The 16,293-nt window shown below is 38.4% G+C and overlaps 1 protein-coding gene across 1 annotated transcript in view; it reads left to right on the top strand.

Moving 5' to 3' along the window:
- cxadr (CXADR Ig-like cell adhesion molecule) overlaps positions 1 to 15,263 on the top strand; it is a 126,244-nt gene extending 110,981 nt beyond the window's left edge. Inside the window, exons 4-7 of the mRNA XM_061963086.1 lie at positions 4,378 to 4,533; positions 4,651 to 4,773; positions 6,511 to 6,649; positions 13,579 to 15,263. Coding sequence (XP_061819070.1) covers positions 4,378 to 4,533; positions 4,651 to 4,773; positions 6,511 to 6,649; positions 13,579 to 13,858 — 698 coding nt within the window. The 3' untranslated portion in view covers positions 13,859 to 15,263. The remainder of the gene's footprint in view (positions 1 to 4,377; positions 4,534 to 4,650; positions 4,774 to 6,510; positions 6,650 to 13,578) is intronic.
- The last annotated feature ends 1,030 nt before the right edge of the window (positions 15,264 to 16,293 follow it).

Below are 16,293 nucleotides of genomic sequence, written 5' to 3'. Positions count from 1 at the left end.
TCAAAGTTGTATTAAACATCCTCATGGTTTTTGGAACTAAAGGTCTCCTGTATCGTTCAGTTCTAGAGTTTTATGAAATAATGTAATTAGAAACTCAATAGGCTTCCTGCCGACTGAAAAGGACTTCGAAATTCATCTAAGAAGCATCGTCCTCTGCAGTGGACATTTTGTTTTTGCATAACTTTGACTATTATTTGTTTGACAAGCAAAAGACCAAAAACAAAATGTCTAGCGCAGAGGACGCTGCTTCTGAGGAGGATATAGCAGCATTCAGATTGAGTTATGGCATTACTCATGTTTGGAAATATCACTTTCCCAAAAGGGGAAACATTTATAGTCTATTTATTATTTATCTCTCTACCATCCACACTCCACGCCTCCTGCCCACATCGACAACCTTATCTTCCAAACACATAAATCTGCTGGTTGGACATCAGTCCTAATGTGAGCCTTTTGACGTGACCACTTTTACCCTTTAAAAGATGTTTAGAATTCCATCACTCTCTGACATTTATGGTGTGTAGTCTACTGATGTGTGTGTGTGTGTAGGTACCACATGACAGCAGGAGCCCAGTCTTGGCCTCCATCACACTACCATCTGTCCATCAGCGCTTGCTCATTTATTCCTTCTTTTTAATGTCTGCTGATCCAGTTTGTATTTATAATAATACTGGGTGCGCTCAGCACTGTCAGTCTACTGTTAATCCTGGCAGAGAGACGGCACCCTTCCTCCTGACACCTGCTTCTCATCATTTCATGCTCATGTTGAACCCACAACCATGATGTCAGTCAGCACTAGCTCAGTTTTTGGCAAGTTTTCGCTCTATCTTTCTCTCCCCGCGCTAGAGTTGGTCTGCTTTTAATTTGGAGCGCTGCTTGTTTTTAAAGTCGTCGTCTCATCTCTTGCCAGAGCTCAGACTGACCGGAGAGGGTTTGCACGCATTCTGCTGGAAAATGAAAATCTGCACCTCTTTCTTAAAGTAAAGTTGCCACGATACCAGAATTTCACTAGTCGATACCTATGGACTTTCACCATGCTTGATACTTATCGATAACCACAATTTAAAATAAACTGACCCCACGTACTTTTAAATTCACTACGAAGTGTCAAGTATTTGAGAGCACGAGGCAACAACAGAATTAAAATATCAGAATCATCTGCGAAGAGGAAACTACACATAAAACAAACTATAAACTAAGTATTGTAAGTATACAAAAACAAACAAAACTGTGTTTATGAATATACGTATTAATAACAGTCGTTATTAATACGTTATTGGCGTGGAGCCTTTAAGTATATCAAACAATATTCAGGGTTAATGAATATTAATGAAACCTATTGAAACTAATTGTGGCGCACCGCCGCGGCAAAATCATAGCCGCCGCACCTTGGACACAAATTAGCCCTGCGATGAGGTGGCGACTTGTCAAGGGTGTACCCCGCCTTCCGCCCGATTGTAGCTGAGATAGGCTCCAGCGCCCCCCGCGACCCCAAAGGGAATAAGCGGTAGAAAATGGATGGATGGATGGATGGATGGACACAAATTAAAATATTACAATGCATAGTAGCCTCCAAAAGAAGTCAAAAGTCCCACGCTTGCCATTTTTTATTTTATTAAGAATCTTCTGATAACAGGTGTTACCTCCGGACACACAACAATACTTCCTTATTCTCCACCAATCCGCTGTCAGGCACGGACAGTGTGTTTGAGATCATGGGGGGGTGGGCATCAAAATGAAAACCACACAAACATAAAACATTACCAACAGTAGGTTGTTACAGGATGAATGGATATATATATAGCTTATTATTTGCGCACTGTTGACAAGTAATGCACCAAAATTCGGTCGCCAAAAAAACCTTTAATCACTGCTGAAACAGGATGTTGGGATGTAAACAAGACGCACCCGATGGTCTAGAATAAAGTCAGCATGTCTGCGATGTGGACGTCACTTTAATATATCCCAGGCATACCCGCTAACAGCCATTTACAAAATGTGCAAATATTAAGAGGACAGTGGCGGCTTTTACGGAGAGAAATTCCAACTGGAGCGGCAGGGCGAAGCAAGTGTGACGTCATGCTCGCTACATCTCGCTTTTCGTCGGGAACATTAAGTGACAGAAGTAGTCTCTATAAACGACTACATTCAGAGATGACATCAGAAAAAGATGCTAGATTTGTTTTTAACGAAAAAGTCACCAAAAATTTCTACACACGTGAACAATTCTCAAAAAAGTACATTGTTCAATAAGCGGCAATTGAAAACATGGCAAAATGATATAATATAACAATATATGTTAATACAAGGGCTGTCAAACCATTAAAATATTCAATAACGATAATTGTTCATAGTTTAGTATTGTTCATAGTTAACTCAAAATTAATCGTGATTAATCACAGAAAGATGTACTTTTTCATCATTAAGTGACAGACAGATCATTTTCTAAGCTTTTGATAACATCACTGGACAACTAATTTGCTTAAATGAAAGGTTTTTAAACGTTATGTTTTTTGAAACAGCTCAAAACAAAAAGGATACGAAAACCCTTTTAAAGAGAATTTAAAAAAAAAAATACCTGCAGTGTGTTGGTGTCTTGCCAGAGTTTGTATTTTGTTGGAATACAGAATGTGTATTCCTGCTTTAGGAGCACTTGCATTTAGAGGAGAGGAGCTACACTTCCATGTTTAGACCAGTTTCACACACTAACAACACAAAATGTGGATTGTTACGATCATGTTTTGATTGTCAAAGATGTTGGGGGATATTTTTTCTACCTGAATGAATGTTTCTGATATTCTGTACTTGACAATGTTTTAATCTTGTCTACCTACTTATTATTAAAAATGTAATATTCAGCCGGTTAAACATTCTGTAATTGTGGACTATTCATTGTTCAGACGGCTAATAATTTCATGTATTTTGTTTTGATTAGCCAGTGTTATGTGAACAGATGAGGGTGAATGTTCCGTATCATTGCATGGTAGCGGTCTTGGGATAAAACTGGCTGCAGGTTGTTGAACAGAATTAATAACATTTCTGAAGCATCATTACTAACCATTTCCTTAACATTTAGTTTAAATATACAATTTCCTGAAGTAGATTTGCGATTGGTTAATTTATTGATATGTTTCCAAATGAGTGAACTATTTCCTCGAGACTTAGCAAACATCTGCATTAAGTAAAAAGACTGAGACTTTCTCAGTTCTTTGTCTTAGTCCTTTACAAACCAGTATACCTGTTTGTAGCTTAGTTTTTAACAATATTGTCAGTGCTAAGTCCCGCTTTTTCATAAGTTGAATAATGGCGTTGTTTATCCAGGGCAAGCAGTGTTTTTTTCGAGTACAGGGGAATTTCTGAATAGTATTTGATAACATTTCAGTTAATTGATCACAGCATTGATCTACATTTTCAATTTTAATTACATCATCCCAGTTAATGTTTTTAAATTCATTTTCAAAGTGGGGAAGTTTATGCTTTGGAATCGCCCTTTTTTCTTTATTAACATAGGAAATAGAAAAGAAATCCACAAACCGTTCCTTAGTTTTCTTGTCATTAGGGTCATATTGTGATCTGACAAACCTGTCACTAAGTTATATGTTTTAGTGACATGTTCTGGTTTGTTTGTAAAGATCAAATCTAATAAGGTTTGGCTACTCCTAGTTGTTCTGGTTGGAAGTTGACACAGTTTTGATACTATATGTTTTAATTAATGTTTTTTATTTTTGTCCATCCAATTTATTTTAAAATCTCCCAATGAAATAGTTTCATTTTTAGGTTAAATTGTTTCAGCATTTCATCAAAATCACGATAAAAGGTTGTACCATTAATGCGACTCTCCTGTACCCCGAAGTAATACTGGGATTGGCTGAACAGGTGCGGTAGAAAACGGATGGATGAATTAAAATGCATGAGAATGCTTTATATTTTGAACATTATTTTTAACACTGTGATTTCCAGCGGGATTATTCATTACTTATAGTTCATTACTTTATATTTTGAACGTTATTTTTAACACTGTGATTTCCAGCGGGATTATTCATTACTTATAGTGTTAAGCAATGTCAGCTAAGATTTATTTGAGAGCCCGATGTAGTCATCAAAAGAGCCACATCTGGCTCGCGAGCCATAGGTTCCCTACCCCTGCCCTAAATCCTGATGAGTACTGTGTGCGTGTGTGTGCGCAATACCACGCTTCCTTTCTTCATCTCCATTATCCTGAGTGACAGCCCCTGCAATGACAGCAGCTGTATCAATTACTCTGATTACTTCTTGTTATGCTGAATTGTTACTTCGTCTGAAAGAAAGCAAATCTTTAAGAATTGCACAATACCGGTGCTCAAAAGTTAACATGTACCTCCTCCTGTTTCTCCACAGTGAAGCCATCCAAGCCCAGGTGCCAAGCAGATGGACCTACACAGGAGGGCAAGGACATCACTCTCAGGTGCACATCCAACGAGGGCACCAAGCCCATGCAATACAGCTGGGAGAAAACTAGTGACAACAAGGTGCTGCCTGCTTCCGCTCTAATGGGTAACGACTCTTTCACTCTCAACATTCAGAATGTGGATGTCACATTCACACCTTCTTCTCCTTAGTTCCTGTTGCACCTGAATATCTGCAATGTTCTGTCATTTGCCCTTGCCACAGACCCCGTGGGAGGCACCATTAATGTGAGGAACGCATCTGCCAGCGCATCTGGTACATACCGCTGCATCGCCAGAAACCGGGTGGGCACAGAGGAGTGTGTACTGTATCTCAATGTGACACCTCGTAAGTATCCTCACAAAGACGCTTTACCTCCACACCTGTTGCTAAGTCATCTGCATTGTAAAAAATAAAAATTAAAAAAGTCAGTAGATTTAACGGTAAAAAAAAACTGGCAGCTCAGTCATTAAAATTTTACCATAAAAATAAATGTGGTTGTGCTACCATGAATTGATTAACGTGGACCCCAACTTAAACAGGTTGAAAAACGTATTCGGGTGTTACCATTTAGTGGTCAATTGTACGGAATATGTACTGTACTGTGCAATCTACTAATAAAAGTCTCAATCAAAACTCAATCAATCAATGCTTTTCCATTTACAGTAATGCACTGTAAGAATATGACCGCCGATTTTATGGTTAAAAAAAAAAAAAACTGGCATTCAGTTGCCACACTTTTGTTGGACAAAAATAAAATGTTACAGTTTTTTTATTTACAGTAATGAACTGTAAATGGTCAGTTTTTATTTTAGAAGTAAACATAAAAGTGGTAATGTTTTTTTTTTTACTGGGATGTACTGTTAAAAAAAAGTCTGGTTCAACCATGGGAAAAAAAACTGGCAGCTCATTTGCCACAATTTTACTGCAAAAATAACAGTGGTACAATTTTTCCATTGAGAGTAATGCGCTGTAAAAATGACCATAGGTTTTACGGGGGAAATGGCAGCTCAGTTGCAAGAATTGTACTGTAAAAATAAAAGTGGTACCATTTTTCCATTTTACAGTGTTTCGCTGTTAAAATGAATAAATGATAAATGGGTTGTACTTGTATAGCGCTTTTCTACCTTCAAGGTACTCAAAGCGCTTTGACACTACTTCCACATTTACCCATTCACACACACATTCACACACTGATGGAGGGAGCTGCCATGCAAGGCGCTAACCAGCACCCATCAGGAGCAAGGGTGAAGTGTCTTGCTCAGGACACAACGGACATGACGAGGTTGGTACTAGGTGGGGATTGAACCAGGGACCCTCGGGTTGCGCACGGCTACTCTCCCACTGCGCCACGCCGTACCATAGATTTTATTGTTAAAAAAAACTGGAAACTCATTTGTCAGTATTTTATTGTAAAAATAAGTTGTACTATTTTTCATTTACAGTAATCTACTTTAAAAACTGCCATATATTTTAATGTGAAAAAACAACTGGAAGGTTAGTCGCCAGAATTTTACTGTGGAAATATAGGTGGTACTGTTTTCCATTGATGCACTATAAAAATGACTGTAGGTTGATTTTACGATGAAAAAAAACCTTGAAGTTCTGTCACCAGAATTTTACTGTAAAAATAAAAGTGGTACCATTTGTCTGTTTACAGTAATGCGCTCCAAGTAGCAACGTTATGGAGCTTAGCTACCTATAAACAATGTCTCTCACCTGGATAGTAGAATGATGATGACATACTCAGATGAGCTGGTCAACTTTGGCATCCAATTTAAACCCAGAAATGGTGAGAAAGAAATGAAAAGTCGCTTGTCTGCTCTTGATTCCATCATTCCAATATTTTTTTTCGATTAGTTTACTAATTAATTTAATATCTGCTGTACATGTTTGAGTCCACAAATTAATTAGTAACTAATTTTCAAAACCTATCAGAGTAGATTCTAACAAAAGAAAACATCCAGGCTGTTTGGTACGCAGCCCAGTATTAAAGCCACAGTTTGGTTAATTTTTGGTACAGTCATTACTATGACAAGAAAAGAGAAAATTAGTCTTTATCAACTCTTTCTTTTCTGTGATCAGCTCCCAATACTGCCGGCATCATCGCAGGAGCCATAATCGCGGTGCTGCTGATGCTCATCATCGCCGCCATCATCCTCTTCTGCTGCTGCCGTGCTCGAAACAGGAAGAAGTATGAGAAGGAAATCTGCAATGAGATAAGGTACCCACACCTAAGAGATATATCACCTGGATAATACATACGGATAGTTGTATGATATAGTGTGGTATGCTCTTTATTGTCATTGTATAAGTACAGCGAAATTACATTTTCACAACAAACACATTCAAGAATTAGACAAACATTGTACAGGTAGGCAGAACAGGAACGGTGATGGGTCGCCACTTAACGACACCCCGTAAAAGGTGGGAAAAAGGTATTTATCCTACAAAACCAAAATGAATGCAACAATTTCTGCTGATTTTTTTTTTATAAATCAAAATGAGGAAATCAAGATTGATGGCGACAATGAGCACATTTTGCAGTGCACAGCTTTTCGAAGCGGGGTTTGAAGCATATTACTCATTACGTAAGTCTAGTTTGTGTGCTATTGTGTTGTGTAGCTGCTAGCTCCTACTAGCCTATAGCTTAGCATGTTTACCTTTTGTAAATGGCCTGACTAAAATACAAGAAAATACCGTATTTTTCGGACTATAAGTCACAGTTTTTTTCATAGTTTGGCCGGGCTCCAGTGCGATTTATATATGTTTTTTTCCTTCTTTATTGTGCATTTTCGGCAGGTGCGACTTATACTCCGGTGCGACTTATACTCCGAAAAATGCGGTACCAACCATGTGAGGACATTTAGATTTTAACTGGCTGTCCAGCTTTGCAAAGGTAGGACTGCTTGTTTCAGCTAACACTGGAGAGTTTTGATGCAATCCAATGCAATATAAAAAAAAACAATTCTGATGTCAAACCAATATTGACATCGGATCAGGACATCCTTAGTTTAAAGGAATCTTTTAAATTGCTTTCATTAATAATGCTATCAGATCAATGTGCCAGGCACTTTGCTTGATAAGAAAATATTTGACAGTTAAAGTGTCACTGCATTTATACAGTTTATTTTCTGGGGACACAAATGACACAGATAAGGAGCAAAAACCCACAAACTAATGTATGCTCCATGTTGACATTTGTCATTTGACATGTGACTAATAATATGTACCGTATTTTTCGGACTATAAGTCGCAGTTTTTTTCATAGTTTGGCCGGGGGTGCGACTTATACTCAGGAGCGACTTATGTGTGAAATTATTAACACATTACCGTAAAATATCAAATAATATTATTTAGCTCATTCAAGTAAGAGACTAGACGTATAAGATTTCATGGTATTTAGCGATTAGGAGTGACAGATTGTTTGGTAAACGTACAGAATGTTCTATATGTTATAGTTATTTGAATGACTCTTACCATAATATGTTACGTTAACATACCAGGCACGTTCCCAGTTGGTTATTTATGCCTCATATAACGTACACTTATTCAGCCTGTTGTTCACTATTCTTTATTTATTTGAAATTGCCTTTCAAATGTCTATTCTTGGTGTTGGGTTTTATCAAATACATTTCCCCCAAAAATGCGACTTATATATGTTTTTTTTCTTCTTTATTATGCATTTTCGGCCGGTGCGACTTATACTCCGGAGCGACTTATACTCCGAAAAATACGGTAGCTGGACTACATGGGATACAGCAGGCAATAATTTCCAAGATTACAGTGCAATCTTACTTTAGAAACTAGAAAAAAGACTCAGAATTTTACATTTACAATATATACAGTAGAAATACCTACTAGAAAGGGAAAAAAGGGTTATTTTTCTCTATCAGCGTTCCTTTTTTCCCCCCCGCTCTTCAAATAAACAGCTGTGGTAATCAGTTTGAAAGCTTTGTTTGCTCTATGGATCCTGTGTCATGCCTGCTGTTGCTCCACCCCTCCCCCACGCCTTCATCCGGCTCTCTGCAAGCACTGCTGGCTCTACTGCTGACTGAACGTGTCTAAGAGCACAATGTGACACTGCTCACGCTGCTGGACAAAGAGGATTAGACCACTGGTCCTGTCTAGAACACAGGCACACATTTGCCGAGATACCACCCCCATGATGCAATGGGCAGCGCAAGCCGCGGCCCCTCCGGCTCTTGTTTGGCCGAGCATTTAACGGGATTATTGCTGCTTATTAGCTGTTAATGTGGCCGCAGAGGGAGTAGAGGGCATTTTTTGGCATAGCCCCGTACTCCACAGGCTATCACAGTTAGCTTGGCTAAGCAGTGCAGACGTTTCCCAAACCTACTCATCAACAAATCATTGGGCCCGAGATAAGCAGTAGAAAATAGATGGGTGGATGAGACAAGAATTGGAATGAAGAACATGTGATTACATTTTGGGGCTAATCCAAATCATTTCCACTACATTACCTTACAAACTTCTGTGTGTGCGGATGCTAGCGGACCTGCCTCCACCCATAGAGACAAACTTGTGGATGACTGACAAAAGGCTTCACTCCGTTAATTTCATTCCACTATAGAAAGCTCAAAAAGTTATGGGCAGATGTTATCTACTTTTCAGGAAATGTCAGAAACAGGATGAAAAACAAGTGATTACATTTTGGGGCTGATCCGGATCATTTCTGCTACGTTACCTAATGTTTAAGTTATGAGCTTCAACTGATGAGTGGATGCTAGCTTCCCTGCCTCCGCCCACAGAGACAAAGAGAGTGGATGACAGACAAAAGTGTTTCTTTCATTCTGCTATAAATATTTCAAAAAGTTATGGGCGTGTACACTTTCATTCAATTTTCAGGAAATGTCAGAAACAGGATTAAGAACAAGACATTACATTTTGGGGCGATCCAGATCATTGTCTGGATTCAGGACAACTTTATAGACTGCGGTCTTCTAGTGCTTTTGTTATTTCGTTATTCTGTTTTTCCTCGCATTTTACCATGCATGAAAACTCATGTTCGTAAGCGTGTCAGGCTTGGCAGGGGTGAACGGGGCAACAAATTTACTCGCAAATGCGACTAAAAATAGACTGTGACTTGAAAAAAAAACCCTGTCGCACATGTGCCGATAGGGATTTCAACCCTTTCAGTGCATTTTGCTCCTAAAAAAATCCATCCAAATTTGACCAAACCAGAGTAAAATGTTTTCCCACCTGTACAACATGTTTGAAATACACTCACAACTGGCATAACCAAATGGACAAGTGAATGAGAAAACCTGTCGCACATGTGCCAATAGGGATTTCAACCCTTTCAGCGCATTTTGCTATGAAAGAAATCCATCCAAATTTGATCAAACCAGAGTAAAATGTTTTCCTACCTGTACAACATGTTTGAAATACACTCATAACTGGCATAAGTGTACAGCTCCACTAATGGACATTGGAGTGTTACTTTCAAAGGCAAAATTAAAGTATTGTTAGAAACATAATGTTGTATGGGACTTTATTGTATTATATGTATAGTACATGTTCCAAAAAGAAAAAAGCATAAAACACCACCAGAATTAGAGATATTACAAGTCAAAGTGATGAAGCTTAGTGTTACGCTCATGACTTGGTGTAACTAAACATTACCCTATAAGATGAAGGCAATTGCATTTTATTGATATTTGAAATGTATTCAATGTTTATAAATGAATATTTAAATATACTAAATGTAAAAAAGGGAATAGATATTCAAAATAAGATCATTAAATGAAATCTAGTTTGGTTACGCTATCATGAGCGCAACACAAGGTTGTAAAAGTTTCAACTACAATTTTAAATAAGATGTCAAAAGCAAACTGAAATCAAATACACACAGCTTAAAGATTGATCAATACCTTTTTAAATGTAGTAATACATAAATATGATGATTTATCAAAATATGAAAGAAATATACCTGAACAGAACGCTCATGATGGTTACACCAAAAAGTAACACTATGAATCGCGTTTTTCCAAGTTTTTGGGGCATTTTTATGCTATTTCCAAGCATCTCTTTTTTATTATCGTTGATTTTAAATGGTCAAACTAATGCATATTATATATACATGCCCTAGTAAACAAAAAAAAGTCATATTTATTTTGATTGTTACATTTTGAAGTACATTTGTGCAGGTGGGTGCGAATGTACCCATTACCAGAGCTGTACACATAACCAAATGGACAAGTGATTGATGTGAAAGTGATCACTAAGTGCACGCTGAAGGCTGTTTGTGACGGTGTGTCCCTTCCTCTTGCGCCATGCACAGGGGGGAGCCCCGCTCCTCCTAGTTTACACACTCAGTCTGACTCAGCCTTCCCTTTATTGGTCAGTTTGACTGGTTAGTCAAAAACCGAGTTTTTTTCACCACCATAAAACTTGACACAAACTGCACTGCACGCTTGTAACTAAGAAGGTCGGAGGGAAATTGTAACAACAAATCAATGATAGAAGTGACAAACTTGCCATGCAAAAGATCCCCCGGTTGTTGACAAGAACTTACAGCCATGGAAGCACATTCAATCCATTTATTAAGCAGAGGTAACACAAACTAGTGAAAGATTCAAAAGAGCTGCCTTCAGAGCCAAAAAACAGGCAATAATTACTTTCCCTAGTAATTAATTACATTATTGAAGAGTAAAACTGTTAGTAATTCAATTACTTGTGTGGTAAAGTAACAACTGACCATAATCAACAGCTCAAACCTCAGACTCGCTGACATAACAGGCAACAGGCAGCACCTTTTAAAGGCACACACGCACTGCTCTCAAATTGATGCCAGATTATTTAAAGTTAGGGCTGCAACTAATGATTATTTTGGTAATCGATTTTTAAACAATTATTTTAACGATTAGTTGACTAATCAGACAATAAAGCATATTATTAGCATATTTAATGACTTCTAAATGCAGCTTAAGTTGTTTTTGGCATGTGCTATCTAACAACAACAATGACTAATTTATTCATAAATATTTATTTATACTGTAACTGTGCTTCTCATTCAGCTGTTACAAACATTTAAATGACTATTAAAATGTTGTCCATTTCAAAGAAAGGAAAGTCAAAGTGCTTAAAAAACAATCAACCTTGTTTATGTATTTAAAAACTTTAAAATAGCAGCAATGATAACAAACAACAAAACACAAAATATAACTTCCTCAAAAAGAAAAGCATTTTATGATGCTTAAAAAGCTGCACACTGGTATATTGACTATTGATTAATTCTTGGAAGTTTTAGCACTCTAATACACTCAATGTTTAGAATTATATATTTGAATAATTATTAAAATATAAAATGTTTGAATAATTCCAAAATAAAATCAGGGACATGAGACAAACTTTGATGGTCAGTGTGAGGATTCACCACAAAAATGTAAACAATGTGACTCTGCAAGGTCAAATCTTCATCATACTTGGTGTGAAGATAACACTCTGAGCAATGCATAGGTCACGCCCTGAATTAGTTAATGACAAAAAATGTTTTACTTGTGTGGGTTGCCCGTTAAACACACTGTCCAAATAACAAATAACTCTAATGTGAGGTTGTAGTGGAGCTAAAGACTACAACTAGGACAAAATAAACCTTTTTAAGGTGAAATATAAAGTGAAAGATAGGGCTTTCCCGATCTGATATTGATATTGGTCCTATAATCTCTGATACAAGCAGTCCTGCAGCAAAGCTGGACAGCCAGTTAACATCTAAATGTCCTCCAATAAGCACACAAGGTTGGTCTTTTCTTGCATTTTAATCATTTCCAAAAGGTAATCATGGTAGGCTATAGGGGCGGTATAGCTCGGTTGGTAGAGTGGCCGTGCCAGCAACTTGAGGGTTCCAGGTTCGATCCCCGCTTCCGCCATCCTAGTCACTGCCGTGGTGTCCTTGGGCAAGACACTTTACCCACCTGCTCCCAGTGCCACCTCCCAGTAAAAATGCAACTTAGATATTGGGTTTCACTATGTATCCATCCATCCATTTTCTACCGCTTATTCCCTTCGGGGTCGCGGGGGGCGCTGAAGCCTATCTCAGCTACAATCGGGCGGAAGGCGGGGTACACCCCGGACAAGTCGCCACCTTATCGCAGCTTTCACTATGTAAAGCGCTTTGAGTCACTAGAGAAAAGTGCTATATAAATATAATTCACTTCACTAAAGGCTACTAGGAGCTCGCGGATACACAACAGCTAAGCACACAATAGCACACTAGCCAGACATACGTAATAAGGGTCCTTCATTTGTCAATATAACACGTATCAAATAATTATAGGTCAATATTATGTCACAAGTCTGCATAGTCGCAGTAGTTGTGACCCCATGATGCCGAGATAGGAGACGACGTGCAGATAAGGAGAGTCTTAAATTCTCAAATCAGGGGTCGCGGCAGGAAGTGTACAGAAAGCTGTGCATGTTCAGCTAAGCAAGCATAACAAATATATTGACTAACAACAATGATCCAGCCCTGTCTGAAGGGCAGGCTGGCATATAAAGAAGCCTAATTGGCAACCCAGAACAGGTGTGGCCAGATTGCCAATCAGGGATAGGTTAGAGATACGGCTCTAAGGCCAGAGCATTGGTGGAGCCAGACAGGAAGTGGAACTAAAATAAGAGAGCTAAACAGGAACCAAAGACATAAAATAAGGAAATATAAACATAAGTCAGACCTGGTGTAACAGGTCACAACATATTGCTTACACATACTAAGTCTCCAAGCGCATTAGAAAGTATCCAGTAACAAACGTGTCTGCGTTATCTAACTGCGTCATGAGCCTAACTTCATGAATTATTGCGACCATTATGTCTCAGCAAAAAAAACATTACCACTCTACTTCAATTTCAAGACCGCATACGGTGGGTCTATTCCAGACGCTTAATAATAAATAGGTTACTGTCATTGTTCTCTATTTGACTAATCAAATATTTTCTAAAATACCACATTACAAAATAATACAACAAATTTTTAATCTAATTCTCTTTTCTTTTTCTTTTTTAAGCTGCTACATCTCCCTTAAAATGTGTAGCAGGAAAGGCACGGCCTTCCCACTTCATAAACAGCTGGTTTCTAGCACTATTTTCTGTTGTGTTGCTTTGTTTTAAAATGTGTGGTGGACTTTTGTTTCCCCTCAGAGAGGACGTTCCGCCTCCCAAGAGCCGCGTATCTACGGCGCGCAGCTTCACCGTGGGCAGCCAGCGCTCCTCGCTGGGCTCCATGTCGCCTTCCAACCTGCACGAGTACGCCCTGAAGACCCAGTATGACAAGATCCCGTCATCGGAAGAAGACAGACCTCCTAGCCACACCCCCAGGCCCCCACCGACTGCCCCCAGGGTGGCAGGGCCCAACCTCAGTCGCATGGGCGGCATCCCCGTCATGATCCCTGCCCAGAACAGGGACGGCTCCATTGTTTAACGCCGCCTCTTCTTGCAAAGGGACCATAAATGGTAGGTTAGAGGTGGGGGTGGCAGGGCTCAGAGAAGATGGAGCTGGGACAGGATGCAGCTCTGACACACAAACAAGACCTTACCGCTATGAAGACCTTACCGCTGTGGTGCTGAGAAGAAAATTGTAATTTTACTGAAATCACAGACTTTTTTTTATATCAATCACAAGTCATTTTAAAGATGCTGTATGTTCGTTACAGCTCCTAGCCCCTGATTAGCTCATCTGTACAGCCGTATGAATGCATGTATATATATAGAAGTACATCTGGATGTGTGCTTGGACTGACAGTTAAGCCCAAAATTATTCATAACCTGACCAAAGAGTCGAAGTGCATTTTTAATTGGCTGGAAATGGACCGAGAAGGTGTCAACAACTATAAGATGTTTAAAAGAATGTATACAGCAAATCGGAGCATAGTCGTGATTGGACTGTGATAAACGCGTACACAAAGACCCGCAATGCATGCTGGGAAGCCCAACAGGAATTTACCCACCGCTGCTTCGTTGGGTTATTTAACAGGGACGTGAATCTTACAACTCACGGTTCAGTTCGACTCCATCTCTTGGGGTGACGATTCAATATGGAATCGATTCCCAATTGATTTGGTATTAGGGATGTCGTGATATGAACATTTCCCATCAAGGTTATTGTGACCAAAATGATCACTGTTATCATCATAATGTGCTCAGAAAAAGTACCTAAACACAAACTGAAATATTTTATCCAAGTTTTACATGAACTAGTGTTCTTACTTAAGAGCTTGCCACTCCAGTAAATTAGTATCAGCAGTTTGAGTTTATCAAAAGTTTTTATCAGTCACAGTTTTACAATCATTTTAATTTCAAACTGTAATACTAAACCATCGGGGGTTTTACCGTTTATTGTTACGTTCCTACTTGGTTTACTATGGATTTGGGATGAAAATGGATTTGCAAACAAAAAAAATTTGCAATCAAAAAAAGTTTTACAAAAACCAAATGTGGATTGGATTTGGAATTGATCATCTTTTTTCTGGTTACAAATCTTTTTTTATTTCCAAAAATGTTCTGTCTGTTACTAATCGTATTTTTTGCTAACGTCGCAACTTCAATCTTTTGGGCGGGGCCTCCGCTTCATATTACATTTTATGTTCAAAGCCTTCTTATTGGTCAATCTCGTGTGACCGCTGACTACTTCCACCTTCAACCCATTTAGAATATCAAAGACTCGGAGTTGGCGATATTGAGTCAATTTAAAAGGCTTCTAATATTTAAAAAAAAAATGTTTCCAAATAATTTTTTTTTGTACAGTACAGGCCAAAAGTTTGGACACACCTTCTCCTCATTCAATGCGTTTTCTTTATTTCCATGACTATTTACATTGTAGATTGTCATTGAAGGCATCAAAACTATGAATGAACACATGTGGAGTTATGTAATTAACAAAAAAAGGTGAAATAACTGAAAACATGTTTTGTATTCTAGTTTCTTCAAAATAGCCACCCTTTGCTCTGATTACCGCTTTGCACACTCTTGGCATTCTCTCGATGAGCTTCAAGCACACCTGTGAAGTGAAAACCATTTCAGGTGACTACCTCTTGAAGCTCATCGAGAGAATGCCAAGAGTGTGCAAAGCGGTAATCAGAGCAAAGGGTGGCTATTTTGAAGAAACTAGAATAAAAAACATGTTTTCAGTTATTTCACCTTTTTTTGTTAAGTACATAACTCCACATGTGTTCATTCATAGTTTTGATGCCTTCAGTGACAAACTACAATGTAAATAGTCATGAAAATAAAGAAAACACTTTGAATGATAAGGTGTGTCCAAACTGTTGACCTGTACTGTATGTTCGTATTGCAAATAATTTTTGTATGCAAATCCATTTTTTGTTTGGTTGTTATAAAAGTACAGATTACTCTCCATAGTAAACAACATGAATGATAATAAAACCAAACATTTTTACAAAAGCTCCTCTTGTATGACAGAGTTGGCAATGTTTGCATGAATTCAATAAATCACAAACTAACAAAAAAAAAAAATCACTTGAACTCAATTAGTTTTAGAATATGAATAATTCTGGGCATATTGTCAGGTTATATCACTTTTTTTTCTTTGTAAATTAGGGCCTCCATGATGCTGACATCGTTGTTTAATGAAGTACAACTTTTCTTTCTGGTTCTCATTTGGTAACTTTTGTCGATGAAGGTCCAGAAGTCTGCCTAAATCGTGTTGTGTTCGGCATGTTTTTATTTGAATTTTAAAGTTGTCTAGTCTGGATGATCATTGGCTGGATCAAACCTCCCCACCCTCTCATAGGGCGGATTATTGCATCTTAACCCACTTTAAAAAACAATGCCATAGCAGCCCACACCCCCTCAGAGGACGGCCAGCTGGACAACAACAAAGTTCACTGAGCCCAGCAT

Source organism: Nerophis lumbriciformis, linkage group LG09, assembly GCF_033978685.3.
Source record: "Nerophis lumbriciformis linkage group LG09, RoL_Nlum_v2.1, whole genome shotgun sequence".
In the NCBI taxonomy this organism is placed as follows: Eukaryota; Metazoa; Chordata; class Actinopteri; order Syngnathiformes; family Syngnathidae; genus Nerophis; species Nerophis lumbriciformis.
The sequence above is the reverse complement of the archived record's forward strand: the minus strand, read 5'-3'. Positions and strand labels throughout refer to the sequence as shown.